This window comes from Cervus elaphus, chromosome 20 (assembly GCF_910594005.1).
Source record: "Cervus elaphus chromosome 20, mCerEla1.1, whole genome shotgun sequence".
NCBI classification, from domain to species: Eukaryota; Metazoa; Chordata; class Mammalia; order Artiodactyla; family Cervidae; genus Cervus; species Cervus elaphus.
Genome location: NC_057834.1, coordinates 69066342 through 69080253, shown reverse-complemented (window position 1 = coordinate 69080253; position 13912 = coordinate 69066342). Strand labels below are relative to the sequence as shown.

Here is a 13912-nt window from a genome sequence, read left to right as displayed (position 1 = left end):
ATTTAAATTATGTTGGAGCAAAATAACTAAATTAGCTTTATGTTTCAATTATACAAGGTACAAAAGAATATAATCTGAAAGAAAAATTCCAAAGTTGGCTAGTAGAATTGGTTATAGTTTTAGATATTATAACAAGAGAAACAGAAATGCTTCTAAGTTTCCTTCAGTCTAAGACATAATGGTTTTTGGAACATATGTTTTCCATGAGTTTTAGAAATCTCAATGATAACTGACTGAAAAATTTTAGCACTTGCATCCTCATTCAGCCAAAGGCTGTTTTATGCAGCTAAATAACTCTCTGGAGAGGATCCACCTAAGACATTTAACAGCTGGGTAAGTTTTGAGGTGTTCACAGAGCAAAAGTCCGCTCTAAAAAATAAACTTAAAGCTGGGTAACATTTTCAAAGTAATTTTCATATTTATGGCAAGAAATACTTATGAAAATACATCTTTCTTTTAAAACTTAGTCAATAGATTCAATTTTCCATAGCTGTTTTAATCCATGTAACTAAAAGATATTTGGGAAAGGTATAAAGAGAGAAACTCGATTCCCTTGGGCCCTGCTCCAGATGTCCTTTTAAGAATGTTTCTTGTTTTAACCAAGTTACTTATCTTGACACACGGACTGCTGCCTAATCACATGACTTATAAAAATTATGATGTAACGTAATGATGTTTTCCCTCTACAGGTAATTCTGAGGCTTGTTCTGTTACCACACTGAATGATCTTCTGGATAATCTTCTGTGAGTGGAGTAGAGAGTATACTTGAACAACATCTGACTAGGCCACCTTCTCCTGCTGCTACAAAAGAATGGTTTCTTCCCAAGTCACAAATCTATCCTGAATGTTAATTAAATATTTACAAGGTACTTTAAAATCCTCCCTGAATGCTAATCTGAAAATAGTAACCTATGTTCATTTGAATAAGCAGAAATTTCTGCCTGTCGAAATTAAGCATCTCTGGCCTCTGAGTTTAATTCAGATAATTCTATGACTTGGGGGGGGGGGCGGAGAACTGACTACCTACTATGTATAAGGCTCCATGTCAGATGTGGAAATTAAACTTTTTAGGACTAGGAAATTTGTCATAAATTACAACAATTTATAATATTTAATTCACATCATTTCCCTCTGGGCTTAAAAGTTAAATTAGATGCAAAATACTCACCTTTTTAGAATTAAGCTTTTACACTGTTCCTTAACATATAACACTGTATCTAGTTACATAAAGATGCAGTATTTTCTACATATTAACACAGATTTCCACATTTTATTCATTAAGTTTCTGAAAGAGTTTTAGCATGAAGTTTCCATTTATTGTATCAAAAAATAAAAATATCATCAAAGTCTTTTTGCAACTCCCAAAACACAGTTAGAGAATAATGATCATATGCTAAAAAATGTAAAATGCAATTTGTGCTGTGCCCCATTTACTACAAAATCACTACGAACAATGCATTTTGTACAGTATATTGCTCCAGGGAAAGTGGATCAGCATCAGGAATGAATAAAGAACACTGCATTTGAAATCAGCTAATTCTGCCTCAGCGCTTTTAAAAACGATTTGTTATGATATTACCTCCTGTCAAGCACATAATGTGATATTTTCCTCAATAAAAACTAAACAGTTGCTGTAATTTCAGCTTCTCTAATTTTCTACTTTTTAAGCACTAAATATTTAAACAATGCAGACCTGGAAGTCTCAAGCCAGTCATCTGATCCTCCCATCTTCCTGCCTAAGGTAGAGTAACTATCCATACAGGGGCCTGTTCTGTAACAGACATACATAACGGCAGCTGTTGAGGTCCTTACCTGCCCACAAGCCAGGCCCATTCCTCTTTCTCCCATGCCATGCGGACACGATAAATTTAATTCCAGGGCATCTGCTCCAGAAGCCTTTAAGATGAGGAAGGAAAATGAAAGAAAACGCAAAGCTTTAATTGTGTACTAATAGGCTTTCACCACCGATAATACAACATAGGTCACATTTGCCTAATTTTAACTACTCTTTGTCCTGCACCACGGCTATTTTATGAGGTATATTCTGACTCTGTCAAATGAGGGTATCTATACAAGGATAATTCAGCTCAGTCGCTCAGTTGTGTCCGACTCTCTGCGACCCCATGGACTGAAGCTTGCCAGGCTTCCCTGTCCATCACCAACTCCCAGAGCCTACTCAAACTCATGTCCATCATATCGGTGATGCCATCCAACCATCTCATCCTCTGTCGCCCCCTTCTCCTCTGGCCTTCAATCTTTCCCAGCATCAGGGTCTTATCCAGTGAGTTGGTTTTGCGCATCAAGTGGCCAAAGTATTGGCGTTTCAGCTTTAGCATCAGTCTTTCCAGTGAATATTCAGGACTGATTTCCTTTAGGATTGACAGGTTGGATCTCCCTGCAGTCCAAGCGACTCTCAAGAGTCTTCTCCAACACCACAGTTCAAAAGCATCAATTCTTCAGCACTCAGCTTTTTTTATAGTCCAACTCTCATACCCATACATAACTACTGAAAAAAACATAGCTTTGACTAGACAGACCTTTGTTGGTAAAGTAATGTCTCTGCTTTTTAATGTGCTGTCTAGGTTGGTCATAGCTTTTCTTCCAAGGAGCAAGTGTCTTAATTTCATGGCTGCAGTCACCACCTGCAGTGATTTTGGGGTCCCCAAAAATAAAGGCTGCTACTGTTTCCATTGTTTCCCCATCTCTTTGCCATGAAGTGATGGGACCGGATGCCATGATGTTAGTTTTCTGAATGTTGAGTTTTAAGCCAGCTTTTTCACTCTCCTCTTAGACTTTCATCAAGAGGCTCTTTAGTTCTTCACTTTCTGCCGTAACAGTGGTGTCATCTGCATATCTGAGGTTATGGATATTTCTCCTGGCAATCTTGATTCCAGCTTGTACTTCATCCAGCCCGGCATTTCTCATGATGTACTCTGCATATAAGCTAAATAAGCAGGGTGACAATATACAGACTTAATGTACTCCTTTACTGATTTGGAACCAGTCTGTTGTTCCATGTCCAGTTCTAATTGTTGCTTCTTGACCAGCATACAGATTTCTCAGGAGGCAGGTCAGGTGGTCTGGTATTCCCATCTCTTTCAGAATTTTCCACAGTTTGTTGTGATCCACACAGTCAAAGGCTTTGGCATAGTCAATAAAGCAGAAGTAGATATTTTTCTGGAACTCTCTTGCTTTGTCCATGATCCAGTGGATGTTGGCAACTTGATCTCTGGTTCTTCTGCCTTTTCTAAATCCAGCTTGAACATCTGGAAGTTCATGGTTCACGTATTGCTGAAGCCTGGCTTGGAGAATTTTGAGCATTACTTTACTAGTGTGTGAGATGAGTGCAATTGTGCTGTAGTTTGAACATTCTTTGGCATTGCCTTTCTTTGGAACTGGAAGGAAAACTGACCTTTTCCAGTCCTGTGGCCATAGCTGAGTTTTCCAAATTTGCTGGCATATTGAGTGCAGCACTTTCACAGCATCATCTTTTAGGATTTGAAATAGCTCAACTGGAATTCCATCACCTCCACTAGCTTTGTTCGTAGCGATGCTTCCTAAGGCCCATTTGACTTAGCATTCTAGGATATCTGGCTCTAGGTGAGTGACCAGACCATAGTGTTTATCTGGGTCATAAAGATCTTTTTTGTATAGTTCTTCTGTGTATTCTTGCCACCTCTTCTTAATATCTTCTGCTTCTGTCAGGTTCATATCGTTTCTGTACTTTATTGATCTCATCTTTGCATGAAATGTTCCCTTGGTATCTCTAATTCTCTTGAAGAGATCTCTAGTCTTTCCCATTCTATTGTTTTCCTCTATTTCTTTGCACTGATCACTGAGGAAGGCTTTCTTATCTCTCCTTTCTATTCTTGGGAACTCTGCATTCATATAGGTATATCTTTTTTCTCCTTTGCCTTTAGTTTCTCTTCTTTTCTCAGCTATTTGTAAGGCCTCCTCAGACAGCCATTTTGCTTTTTTCTATTTCTTTTTTGGGGGGATGGTCTTGATCACCACCTCCTGTACAATGTCACGAACCTCCATCCATAGTTCTCCAGGCACTCTGTCTATCAGATCTAATCCCTTGAATCTATTTGTCACTTCCACTGTATAATCATAAGGGATTTGATTTAGGTCATACCTGAATGTTCTAGTGGTTTTCCCAACTTTCTTCAATTTAAGTCTGAATTTGGCAATAAGGAGTTCATGATCTGAGCCACAATCAGCTCCCGGTCTTGTTTTTGCTGACTGTATAGAGCTTCTCCACCTTTGACTGCAAAGAAAATAATCAATCTGATTTCAGTATTGACCATCTAGTGATGTCCACATGTAGAGTCTTCTCTTGTGCTGTTGGAAGAGGGTGTTTGCTATGACCAGTGTGTTCTCTTGGCAAAACTGTTAGCCTTTGCCCTGCTTCATTCTGTACTCCAAGGCCAAATTTGCCTGTTACTCCAGGTAGCTCTTGACTTCCCACTTTTGCATTCCAGTCCCCTATAAGGAAGAGGACATCTTTTTTGGGTGTTAGTTTTAGAAGGTCTTGTAGGTCTTCATAGGACTGTTCAACTTCAGCTACTTCAGCATTACTGGTTGGGGCACAGACTTGGATCACCGTGATATTGAATGGTTTGCCTTAACAAACAGAGATCATTCTGTCATTTTGAGATGGCATCCAAGTACTGCATTTTGGACTCTTTTATTGACTATGATGGCTACTCCATTTCTTCTAAAGGATTCTTGCCCACAGTAATAGATATAATGGTCATCTGAGTTAAATTCACCCATTCCAGTCCACTTTAGTTCACTGATCCCTGAAATGTTGATGTTCACTCTTGCCATCTCCTGTTTGACTACTTCCAATTTGCCTTGATTCACGGACCTAACATTCTAGGTTCCTATGCAATATTGCTCTTTACAGTATCAGACTTTACTTCCATCATCTGTCATATCCCAACTGGGTACTGTTTTTGCTTTGGATTTGTCTCTTCATTCTTTCTGGAGTTGTTTCACCATTCTTTTCCAGTAGCATATTGGGCACCTTCCGACCTGGGGAGTTCATCTCTCATTGTCATACCTTTTTGCCTTTTCACAGTGTTCACAGGGTTCTTAAGGTGAGAATACTTAAGTAGTTTGCCATCCCATTCTCCAGTGGGCCACGTTTTGTCCGAACTCTCCACAATTACCCGTCCATCTTGGGAGGCCGTACATGGCATGACTCATAGTTTCATTGAGCTAGACAAGGCTGTGCTCCACGTGATCAGTTCGGTTAGTTTTCTGTGATTGTGGTTTTCATTCTTTCTGCCTTCTGATGGATAGGGAAAAGATCCTTATGGAAGTTTACTGATGGAAGAGACTGAGGGCAAAACTGGGTCCTGTCTGGATGGGCTGGGCCATGTTCAGTAAATCTTTAATCCAATTTTCCATTGATGGGCAGGGCTATGTTCCCTCCCTGTTGCTTGACCTGAGGGCAAACTATGGTGGAGGTGATGAAGATAATGGCGACCTCCTTCAAAAGGTCCCATGCAAGCACCGCTGCACCCAATGCCCCCAGCCCTGAAGCAGGCAACTGCCAACCCATGTCTCCACCAGAGACTCCTGGACACTCATGGGCATGTCTGGTCAGTTTCTTGTGGGGTCACTGCTCCTTTCTCCTGGGTCCTTGTGAGCACAAGATTTTGTTTGTGCCCTCCAAAAGGGCTTATGCCATACCCAGGTCTGCTGCCCCCAGAGCCCCTGTGGAAGGCCACTGACGACCTATACCTCTATAGGAGACATTCAGACACAGTTCTAATAACAAAAGCAAATACGTGTTGAGTGTTTATGACACTCACTGCTCTCTGTGAGTTGTATTTCTTATCTCTAACTCTCATCCTCCTTGGAATAATCAGGTACCAATTTTACAGATGAGGAAACTGATGCACAAGGGAATTAAATGACCAGTCTGGTTATCAAGTGACACAACAGAGATTTTTAACTCAGGTCTGTTTGATATCATGTTGATTCTGCCCTATACAGCTTCTGTTTTTATAGAAACAAACCTCATTAGTTCTGGATAATTGGTACTGAAGGTAGCAGGGCAAAGAAAAATGTAGCAGGCTAGATGGAATAAATATGAATAAAATTTTAAATGTTCTTTTATCAGTTAACTTTTATTATTTATTAATACTGCTTTCAAATGCTTCAGAGCACTCAAGCATGTTAATTGCCCAAACTGGGAACACCATTCATTGTATTCTATGTTGCTTTAAAAAAATTCAAGTGGAAAATAAGATTGTGGTAATAGGTCAAATTAAATCAAAATATATAAAAATATAAATAGTTTTTCTCCTCTCTCTTTCAATTTTGTACCTCTAAAGTAATCTATGTTAACAATTTAATGTGTAATTTTCTACTTTTTCTATATGTTAAAAAAAGTAAAGCACACATATAACACATGTATCAGGCTTATTTTTTCTTCTTGGTTTTGCTCTTTATATTTTCATTTTTTCTTCTAGTTTTATTGAGATACAACTGACATACAGCACTATATAAGTTTTTGGTGTATAGCATAATGATTTAATTTTAATGCACCATGAATGATTACCACAATAAGTTTAGAGCACATCCATCATCACATATAGACACAAGATAAAAGAAAAAAGTCCTATGATGAGAACTCTTAGGATTTTCTCTGTTACATATTGCAGTATTAATTATATTAATCAAGTTGTACATTACATCCCTAATACTTCTTTTGTTATAACCAGAAGTTTAGGCCTTTTGACCGCCTTCACCCAATAACTCTGGTAACCACAAATCTGATCTATTTTTCTATAAGTTTGTTTATTTTTGAATTATAATTTATCTATAATACTATGTTAATTCCTGGTGCACAACATTCTTATACATTACACATAATCATCATGATAAGCCTAGTCACCATCTGTCGTCACACAAAGATATTACATTACTATTGACTATATCATGCATTTCATACCCATGAGTCATTTCTTTTGTAATTGAAAGTTTGTACCTCTTAATTTTCTTCACCCATTTCTCTCATATTTTTAAACTGAATCAATTTTATTGTATTTTTTAAAAGTCCATCTTAAGAAACATGAAGTACAGATAATTTTGTCTTACTTAATAATTAAGTAGGACTCTTTCTTATTTAAATTATTAATTCATACAAATGGGACCTATAGAAATGAACAAACTATTTCACACTAAGCATTCTTAAAATAACTGGAGAACCATAGAATTCTTTAGAAGTCTTCTGTAAAAACTCTAAGAACAATTAAAACACTTTTTTAAATTTGAGAAATGGAAGATAAACGAAATGATTCTTTTACCTAACATCTAGAATCTTCAATGCCACCATTTCTTTTTGAGTAAGGTAAACGTGGCTCAGTTTCCACAATATTATAACATGTTTATCACATCATAGAAAGACTTTTTTAAAAGTTCATTATTTTCTAAGAATATCAGACCTTTCTTTAGACCAACAGCTTTTTTTCAAATGTCTCTTTTCTTCCTAATCATTCACGATTTTTTCCTATTTATTAATTTTAAATAAGACCTCAACAAACAAGTATTCTATCGATAGCTACATCTTTCTTGGTTGACTTTCTTACTCGCCTTTACTCATGAGTGAGCCTGCTTTTCCTTCTTCACATTTGTGAAAGTTCAATAAGTCATTCAGCCTGTTTTCTAACATGGTTTTATCATGGTTTTTGTAAATGCTTCATGTTATTTGAAAATTATTTGAATCAGAGTTCGGTGGTAAGCTTTGACAAAGCACAACCTGCTAACTCTGAGTTCTAATCCTAGATCTGCTAAGGAACTTGGGCAAGTCAGTTAACCTTCTTTGTTCCCATCTACTCAAGTGTAAGGGCTTCCCAGATGGCTCAGCAGTAAAGAACCCATCTGCCTGAAATGCAGGAGACTCAGGAGACATGGGTTCCACCCCTGGATCAAGAAGAGCCTCTGGAGGAGGAAATGGCAGTCCACTCCAGTATTCTTGCCTGGAAAATCCCATGGACAGAGGAGCCTGATGGGCTACAGTCCATGGGGCCTCAGAGAGTTGGACACATTTAAGCAACTAAGCATAGACACATTCAAGTGTAAACTGGAGACAATAGGACCTATCTCAAAACCAGGTCATGTGGGAATCTGCAGCTTAATTAAAAGGCTGTACACTGCAAGTATATATATTTTTCTTATTATGTCTTAGTTATTTCAAATATTTCTTTTAGACTTATTTGCTTTAGACTGCTAGTTGAAATGCAGCAATTAAGAGCAAATCAATTCAACAACATTTTGGAATAAGCCTTAGGTGTCATTTGTATAGATATTTACATTATACATATTTTCTAAAATTTAAGTGCAAGCTTACAATTAGATTCATAGTCGGCAATAATAACTAACATTTATCGAACACTTACAATATGCCAGACACTTTACTAGGCTTTTTATAATGGATATATCATTATTCCCATTTTGTAACTGATAAAATCAAGGTACAAAGAATTCAAGTGACTAATTTATTATTCTAAAGCTTGTAAATGAGAATAGGATCTTTAAATCAAGTATTTTAAGCATAGAACCTGTATTCTTGGTCACTATCATTACTTATTAGAAATCAGGTATTCCATGGCTAGAATTGGTTTAACGTGATAACAAAACATTACAACTCAACATCTTTCAAGTTTCTAAATATTAAATAGTTATTAAAATCTTGTAAGACCACTTATTAAATTTAGTCTTTTCAGTGACTGTCAAAAATTTTCCCAGCATTATATATATATACAAATGCTAACCCACTAAACATACCCATAAAGACCTTTGAAATGAGGATCTAGGCCTCAAAAACAGATAATCCTGCTCAAAATAACACCAAAAGCTGGGGAATATTCATTTGGCCTCTGCTTCAATATTCTTGTCATACGATGTACACCACCTTAAAAGGCAGTTAATTCTATTTCCAAGCAACCACATGCATTCAGAAAGCCTTAATTGCTGAATTACCATGAAATGTTAAATTAACTGAAACTGGGCATGCATTCTGACTCCTGTTAGTCACAAGCTTTTTAGTTTAGTCACTTAGCCCAGAGTTTATTCTGCCTCACCTAAATGATTATACAATAAAATAATCTAGTGAAGGCAGTGACATAGAAAATTTGCTGCTTCTAATTTCATACATTATCTATTTATCATCTGTTTATCGGCATGAAGTAGAATGATATGTTAATAGCATGGACTATGGAGCCAGATTTCATGGGTTTGAATCCCACTTTTACCACATACTAGCTGTGTGAACTTGGGCATATTATTTAACAACTTTTGGCCTCAGTCTCCTCATTTCCGAAACATGGAAAACAGAAAAGTACCTCATAAGGTTGCTTTTCTAAGGTACAAATAAATTTAATAAAAGCAAATGACAGAACAGTGCCTGGACTGCAGTAAATATTATGTAAGTATAAGCAGTTAATCTAGTCTAACTACCTGTCTCACTGTCTATCCATCTATCCATCCATCCATCTATCCATTCAGTTACAATCTCCAACTTGCCTTTCCTCAGCTTTGATCTGAGAAAGAATATAAAGTAGCTATATACACACTTTGGGGGCTTCGCAGGTGGCTCAGTGGTAAAGAATTTGCCTGCCAGTGCAGGAGATGCAGGAGACGAGGGTTCAATCACTAGGTTGGGAAGATCCTCTTGAGTAGAAAATGACAAACCACTCTAGTATTCTTGCTAGTATCCTCTGTCCATGGAGAATTCCATGACTGAGTGACTGAACAACGAAACAACAAAAATCCATACTTGGGGCTGGGGGAAATGGTGGCAGAAAACTATTCTAAGAAATTCTCAGAGTCATGGTAGTAACGTGATTTCTAAAATTCTCTGAATCACTTTGTAAAACCTCTCAGAGAAATTAGGGAAGCAAAACCACAAACCCTTGTACAATATGTCCAACAAAATGGGCTACACGGTTCTTTTCCTTCTCCTTTCCTCACCTCTCCCTTCCTTATCGGTCTATGTAGTTCTAAAGTCACTGGCTGGGGATGAGCAAGGGAGGAAGTTTGGAGGAAGATCCATGAGGGCCCAGTGGGGGCATCAGAGCCTGAGCACAGTGAGAACGACAGAGGGTGGCTTGGGGCTGTACATCAGAGCCCTAGTGCGAAGAGAAGCCTTCCATGGGTCAAGGGGAACAAATAAAGGACATAAGAGACCAAGCAGGGTAGAAAGACATGAAGCTACATTTCTTGGGGTCTGCTCAGTCAGTCACTCAATCATGTCCAACTCTTTGTGACCCCATGGGCCGTAGCTTGCCAGGCTCCTCTGTCCATGGAATTTTTCAGGCAAGAATACTGGAGTGGGTTGCCACTGCCTACTCCAGGGACACTTCTTGGATTCTCTCTAATTTTCTTCTGTTAAAAGAATACATGAGGCCCACTGCCAACTTTCTACATAGCAACACTGTCAGTCAGTCTCAACTATCCAAAACTGGGGACCCAAGTTCTCTGGGATCTTAGACCACTTTGAAATGGACCTGGGACAAGTAAACACTGGATTGGCCTGGGCCCCACTGGGCACTAAGTCTGTGACTATCTCTCATCTCCAAGTAGACATCTATCTTTCCTGATTCTGTTCCGTCCTGCTGACTGTTAGTGTTCAGGGACTTATATCCAACTGGTCCTACGTAGTCCTATCATGTACCTCTGTCTGCTTTGTGTCTCAGCCTATTTGAGATTTCCTAACTTCAACATCTATTTAATTTTATGAAATACTGCTAGTCCAGATCCTAATTTAAAAAAAAATGAAAGGAACCTGGCTTCAAAGTGGTTTATTTGGACTCTCTGCTAGGAATAGTATGGTCACCTGGTTTTGACACCTATGCCTCTCAGCTGGACCTTCCTTGTCTTGGCATACCAGTTATAGTCAGACCCTTGGCAATCACCCATCAAATCCCTGACCTTCAGCTTTGGATTTTAATCACCTCAAGTTCATGGTGACAAATCAAATCCATTCTTCCCATTGACTCTGTAATTGCTTCCTTTTGTTTGTCACATGCCTGTATATCAGCTCTTTGCCTTTATTTTGCTTCATTCAACAAATATCTGAGGACTGTCCACTGACCAGCAAAGCCCTGTGTTTGGAATTGGGGGTTAAACAGTGAACCAGATGAGATGTCCACCCAGACAGTTTGCTTTGTCATAAGAAGACAGGTGAAAGAGCTGATGACATCACTGTTAATCACCAGTTTTATTAAATTCTGTGGAGAAAAGGCATGAGCAGAGGTAGACCCAGATTTGGGGGAGGAGCCTGAAGTTCATACAATTTGCAGATACTTCTTTGAAAATAAAAATGATTTAAAAATTAAAAAGAGAAAATCAGGTACAGGGCCTTGGAAGTAGCTTGTACAAGTAAGGGCTCTGAAGCTTAACCTTCATTAACTTTATGATAATGATATGACATCCTAGCTCCTGAGGATAGGATTTCAGAAGGAGTAGGACAGGGGGTTAAACTACTAGTCAGGGAGCTCCGAGAGGAGGAAGAGAGAACATTTCAGCCCAGGGTAATGGCAAAGGCTCTGAGGTACAAGTGTGTTGGAGGAGTAAAAGAAGGCCATTGGGGTCTGGAATGTAAAGAACAAACCCAAGGAGACACCAGGGGAATGGCCAGGTACCAGACCATACAGGTCAAGTTAAGAGTTTTACATGGTAAGAAAGCTAGTGGGAAGACTGTGAGTTGATTGAAAGCAAAGAGATTAATGGGGCTTTCAGATTAGGATGGCAGCAACTCATATTGAGGGCTTCCCAGGTGGTGCTAGTGGTAAAGAATGTGCCTGCCCATGCAGGTTAGATAGAAGAGCAGGTTTGATCCCTGGGTTGGGAAGATCCCCTGGAGGAGGACAAGGCCACCCACTCCAGTATTCTTGTCTGGAGAATCCCATGGACAGAGGAGCCTGGCAGGCTGCAGTTCATAGGGTCACACAGAGTTGGACATGGCTGAAATGACTTAGCACACACAAGCGCAATGCATATTGAGCCACACCTAATTAATATGTCTCCTCAAATTTGGTGGCCTTACTTGCCACCCAAGCTTTTGCCACTAGCTTAAAAAAGAACCTTGGTTCCTATTGCTATCCTCTGCCTTCCTGTCACTGCCAGCTCTCATAGCTCCCTCAGAATGAGAGCAGGACTCTCTACTGAACGTGTCAGAGTGGGAGCTCCAAGAGGGCCAGTGCTCTCAACATGCTGTGGGATTTGGCTTCTGAAGCAGCTGCTTAAGGAGGGAAGGACCCGCAGCCCAAATGTGCAGAAGAAAGTAAACCTTTGGGGTATAAAATGTGATGAATGAGAGAGAGGAAACAGAAGGAACCAGTAGATATGTCCTTCACTCATCTTCTTCTCTAAACTGTTGTGAAGCAGGATGATCCCACACAGCCCTCCCATCCCACATGGCTGAGCAATTGGCTCCATCTCCTTGTGAAGTGGCAGCCAGCTCTGGAACGCACCACGCTCCATCTGCTTTCCTTTCTTCCCATTGCCTTCACTCCCCTCCCCGCCCCCCATTCTTATTGCTTTGGAATTGAATCCTTCAGTGAAGCATCTTCACATTAATTTTGACTCAGGCTCTGTTTTCTAAGCTAACACACATTAAGAAAGAAATGGATTCCAAATCTATTCAAATGAGTTCAAGATCTATTTAAGATCTACTATGGGGTATGGTTCAATTTGGTATACACATTTAAACTGTGAACATGTCTACATAGCTGAGGCTATACCTTATTCACCTTTGTTTTGGATGGCCAGGGACTCTGAAAATAGTAAGTGCTTCAGAGATCTTCCTTCCATGGAATTGGAATAGTTTATCTATGTCCCAGAAAATTAGGATAGCATGTGATCAGATACCTGAACCAAAGAAATTGAACCAAGTCTAACAATGCTACTGATTTGACACCAAGCTGTAAAACCTTTTCCGGAGGCTGCTTCTGTTTTATGGTGCTCAAAAAACAAGACAAATTAAAACCAGGTTGAGGAATAAGACATTAAAAGCATGTATATTCTGGAGAGTTAGAGTGAAAAGGAAAGTTGGTTCAACATGGTTCTATTTCCAAGAATATGCATGTGAAAAAAAGGGTATACTGCATGCACACTGACTTTTAAAAACAGCATCTGGTAGATTTTACCATATTTTAAGAATGTACTAGGTTTCTGTTTTGTTTTTTTTTTTTCTTTTAACCCCCACACATGGTCTTAAATGTTTATTCAAAATAATACAATAAAGTGGTAGTCTCCAACGAAATAAATAATAAGGGTCCCTTCTTGTCCAAATTTTCATTCTGATATAGAGTTTCTCTCTCAATCTCTATTTTTTCATGTTCTTGTACAACTGGATCTGCTCTGCTATTACACACATGCATTTCTGTTTTCAGATATAACAGTGAAGAGCTGATAGCAAGATTTTCTGAATTCCCTGTTGTGCAATTCAAGAATTAATCTACTCTATAGAGAGGAACTTCATGAATTTAAAGCATATCCGTCATCATATTAAGTGACTTGCTGAACTTAAAAGCAATGGCTTGTAGAACGGCTGGTGTGTTCTCTCGATTCTTACCCTTCATTATCACCACCCCCAAACAAATGTACACTGTAAGTAGTAGAGTAACTTTGGCTTGAACACTTTTGTTTTTGTTGATTTGTTTTAATGTGGGCTCTTCCATTGTAAGAAAATCTGTTTTAATCTGCTGTGAAGCATGTGTTCACGGAAACAAAACCAAATACTGACTCTACAAAGCTTTACTGGGTGCTTACCATATGAGCTATGATGGAATCATGCTGCCTATTGCTTCCCTCCAGGGGAATATGAAGACCTGGGGATAGTTCCTTCATGTGTTATGCCCTGAGCTGGTCCATATTTCAAAGATGAGA

The 13912-nt window shown here is 38.9% G+C and overlaps 1 protein-coding gene across 2 annotated transcripts in view; it reads right to left on the bottom strand.

Moving 5' to 3' along the window:
- DPYD (dihydropyrimidine dehydrogenase) overlaps positions 1–13912 on the bottom strand; it is an 880709-nt gene that overhangs the window by 292486 nt on the left and 574311 nt on the right. For both annotated transcript variants that reach the window (XM_043876118.1, XM_043876119.1), the window contains exon 16: positions 1814–1897. In XM_043876118.1, coding sequence (XP_043732053.1) covers positions 1814–1897 — 84 coding nt within the window. The remainder of the gene's footprint in view (positions 1–1813; positions 1898–13912) is intronic.